The sequence below is a fragment of the Curcuma longa genome, unplaced genomic scaffold (assembly GCF_044706935.1).
Source record: "Curcuma longa cultivar G26 ecotype Majalengka, Jawa Barat unplaced genomic scaffold, ITB_CL_G26_1.1 contig_27884, whole genome shotgun sequence".
NCBI lineage: Eukaryota > Viridiplantae > Streptophyta > Magnoliopsida > Zingiberales > Zingiberaceae > Curcuma > Curcuma longa.
In genome coordinates this window covers 1-2609 of record NW_027433554.1, presented here as the reverse complement: position 1 = coordinate 2609, position 2609 = coordinate 1, and the positions used below count along the sequence as shown (strand labels likewise).

General features: G+C 43.2%; 1 protein-coding gene across 1 annotated transcript; it reads right to left on the bottom strand.

Annotated features, from left to right (window-relative positions):
• Positions 1-130: 130 nt before the first annotated feature.
• Positions 131-966, bottom strand: LOC141819132 (uncharacterized; the record flags this gene model as incomplete). Its single annotated transcript, XM_074706492.1, has 3 exons — positions 819-966; positions 615-718; positions 131-554 (listed from the first exon to the last, which is right to left on the bottom strand). Coding segments are annotated over exons 1-3 (676 nt in total), but the record flags the coding sequence as incomplete, so codon positions are not given.
• Positions 967-2609: the final 1643 nt, after the last annotated feature.

Here is a 2609-nt window from a genome sequence, read left to right as displayed (position 1 = left end):
GTCACATTTCTTGTATACACAAGACTCATCCGGACTTTGAATAAATCCATATGCCCCTTCGCAACAAGCCTTGCCTTAAAGGTTTCCACCTTTCCGTCTGATCCTCTTTTCCTTTTGTAGATCCACTTACACCCGATGGCTTTTACACCATCTAGTGGTTCTACAAGTTCCCAGACTTGGTTAGAGTACATAGACTCTATCTCAGATTTCATTGCCTTATGCCAAGAATCTGCATCTTTGTCTTGGAGTGCTTCGTCGTAGGTCAAGGGATCGGGTTCATGTTCACCCGGGATAAAATCCGAAGACTCTCCCAAGAACATGTATCTGTCAGGTTGCCTGACAACCCTCCCACTGCGACGAGGCACCGTCTGTATCTGCGTATCACTTGTGACACGCGGTGCAGCTACTTGTGGTATTTCCTCTTGTACTGTTGGTATTGACACTGGACTTTCTCCCCTAATTTCTTCTAGAACAATCTTGCTTATGGGCTTGTGGTTTATTACATAATCCTCTTCCAAGAATCGGGCATTCGTACTAACGATGACCTTCTGATCCTTAGGATTATAAAACAAACCACCCTTCGTTCCTTTGGGATAGCCTATAAACAGACATACTTCTGTACGCGGTTCTAACTTATCAGCCTCCCCTTTCAGCACATGTGCTGGACAACCCCAAATCCGAAAATGTCTTAGACTAGGCTTGCGCCCAGTCCACAATTCTATGGGTGTAGAGGGTACTGATTTATGACAAGTAGTTCCTAAATTCACCCGAGAGGTATTCGCCACCACGATCCGAGCGTAGTGTCTTGATACTCTTACCATGATGCTTCTCCACATCAGCCTTGTACTCCTTGAACTTGTCAAAGCACTCGGACTTGCGGCGCATCAAAAAGATGTATCCGTACCTTGAATAATCGTCTATAAACGAGACGAAGTATTCGTACCCACCTCTAGCTTGAATTGACATAGGACCACATACATCAGAGTGAACCAACTCTAATACTTCTTTGGCTCTATACCCCTTTGCTGAAAAAGGCCTCTTGGTCATTTTACCTTCCAAGCAAGACTCGCAGGTCGGGAATGATTCCACCACTAATGAACCCAAAGGTAATTTGATTTTTATTGATTTTAGGGCTAAATCGGACCCAACTCGAGCTAAACCGTGGTCAACTCAAGTCAAAATTGCCAAATCGATCAAGCCAACACGGAGGACATGACTCAGATCGAGCCCGATCAAAATTCCAGAATTTTTCGCAAACCCTAAAGCCCTAGATCAAGTCAGATCATCAAAAGCAAAACGGACGGCCAGGATTTTTTTTGATCAATCGGAGGCTATTTAAACGCAACTTAGGGAGGAAAATCTTCGCCGCTACTGTGCTTCGTTCCCCGCCGCGAGCTCCTCTGCCCTGCGACGTACCTCCACGGCCAATCCCATCCCGAAACTTCGATTCCATTGCTTTCTTCGGTCCCTTGGGAACCCTAATCTGGTTCTTTGGGCAAATTCAGGCGACCGGAAGCAGCTGCGTCGGAGAGGGTTTCACCGGCGCAGAATCCTCTGTTTCTTGCATCTCCGGAGAGGTGCTGAGCAATCCAAGCCGTGCGTCGACGAAGGGGTTCTCCGAAGACCACGAAACACGTCCAAGGCCTCAGCAAACTCATCGGCGCAAGGAAGAGGAGCGAATTCCGTTTTTTGCCATCTGCACACCTGTTTCTGCCGAACTCTGCTGCGCCGAAGAGGGTGTCGTCGGTTTGCCTGAGTTCGGGCATTCTAGAAGAAGAAACCAAAGACCAAATTGAAGTTCTCACGGGACAGCCAAGCCACATTGTTGGATTAGGCTGTTGTTGACACCAATTCGAAGAAACAGTCTGACAAGGGAGGATCGGATACTTTGATTTACAGTTTCTGATAACATTAGCTTCTACTTTCATTTCAGCTTTTGCAAATTCAGTTGATCTAGTTCTTGTTAATTCAATCACTTAGAAAATTGGTGAATTCAGTATTTAGACTACTGCTAGTTTCGTTTGGATTTAGTTTGCATTAGCTTTTGTTTCATTGATCTCAGAAATCTGATTTCGAGTTGGTGATTTCTGCAGTTCTGCAAGTTCACCCTCTGAATTTTGATTTCTGATAAGTTTCCAGCTTCTAAATTTTGATTGTGCAGTTGATCCAAGTCTCGAATTCCTGCTATTTAGTTCATCTTTAGTTAAGGATTGCTGTCCTAATTGTTTAAGAAGTTTCCTAAGCTTAGTTTGAATTCTTTTGTGTTAAAATTGATAAGTTGAATTCTGATTTCTGAATTTTCCTGTTCGTGCCAAGAGACCACAACACCGTGCCAAGTTTGTCCTTTTTGTTTGCATCAAGGTTCAATAGTTAGGGTGAGCCTTTCCATTACATTCTAGAAGTAGACAACTAGTTTCAATTAATTCAAATTAGTAGCATTCAACTCCATTCAGATTGCATTTAGATCTAGGATTTAGACAAATAGGGTTTTGATAGAATCTTGAATTGCAACTTAGGTTTATTTGATACTTTGGTTTAACGCATCATCATTAGGTTAGTGAAGTGCCTTTTTCATTTATTTTCTGGATTTTAATTTTAATTTCCTTCTA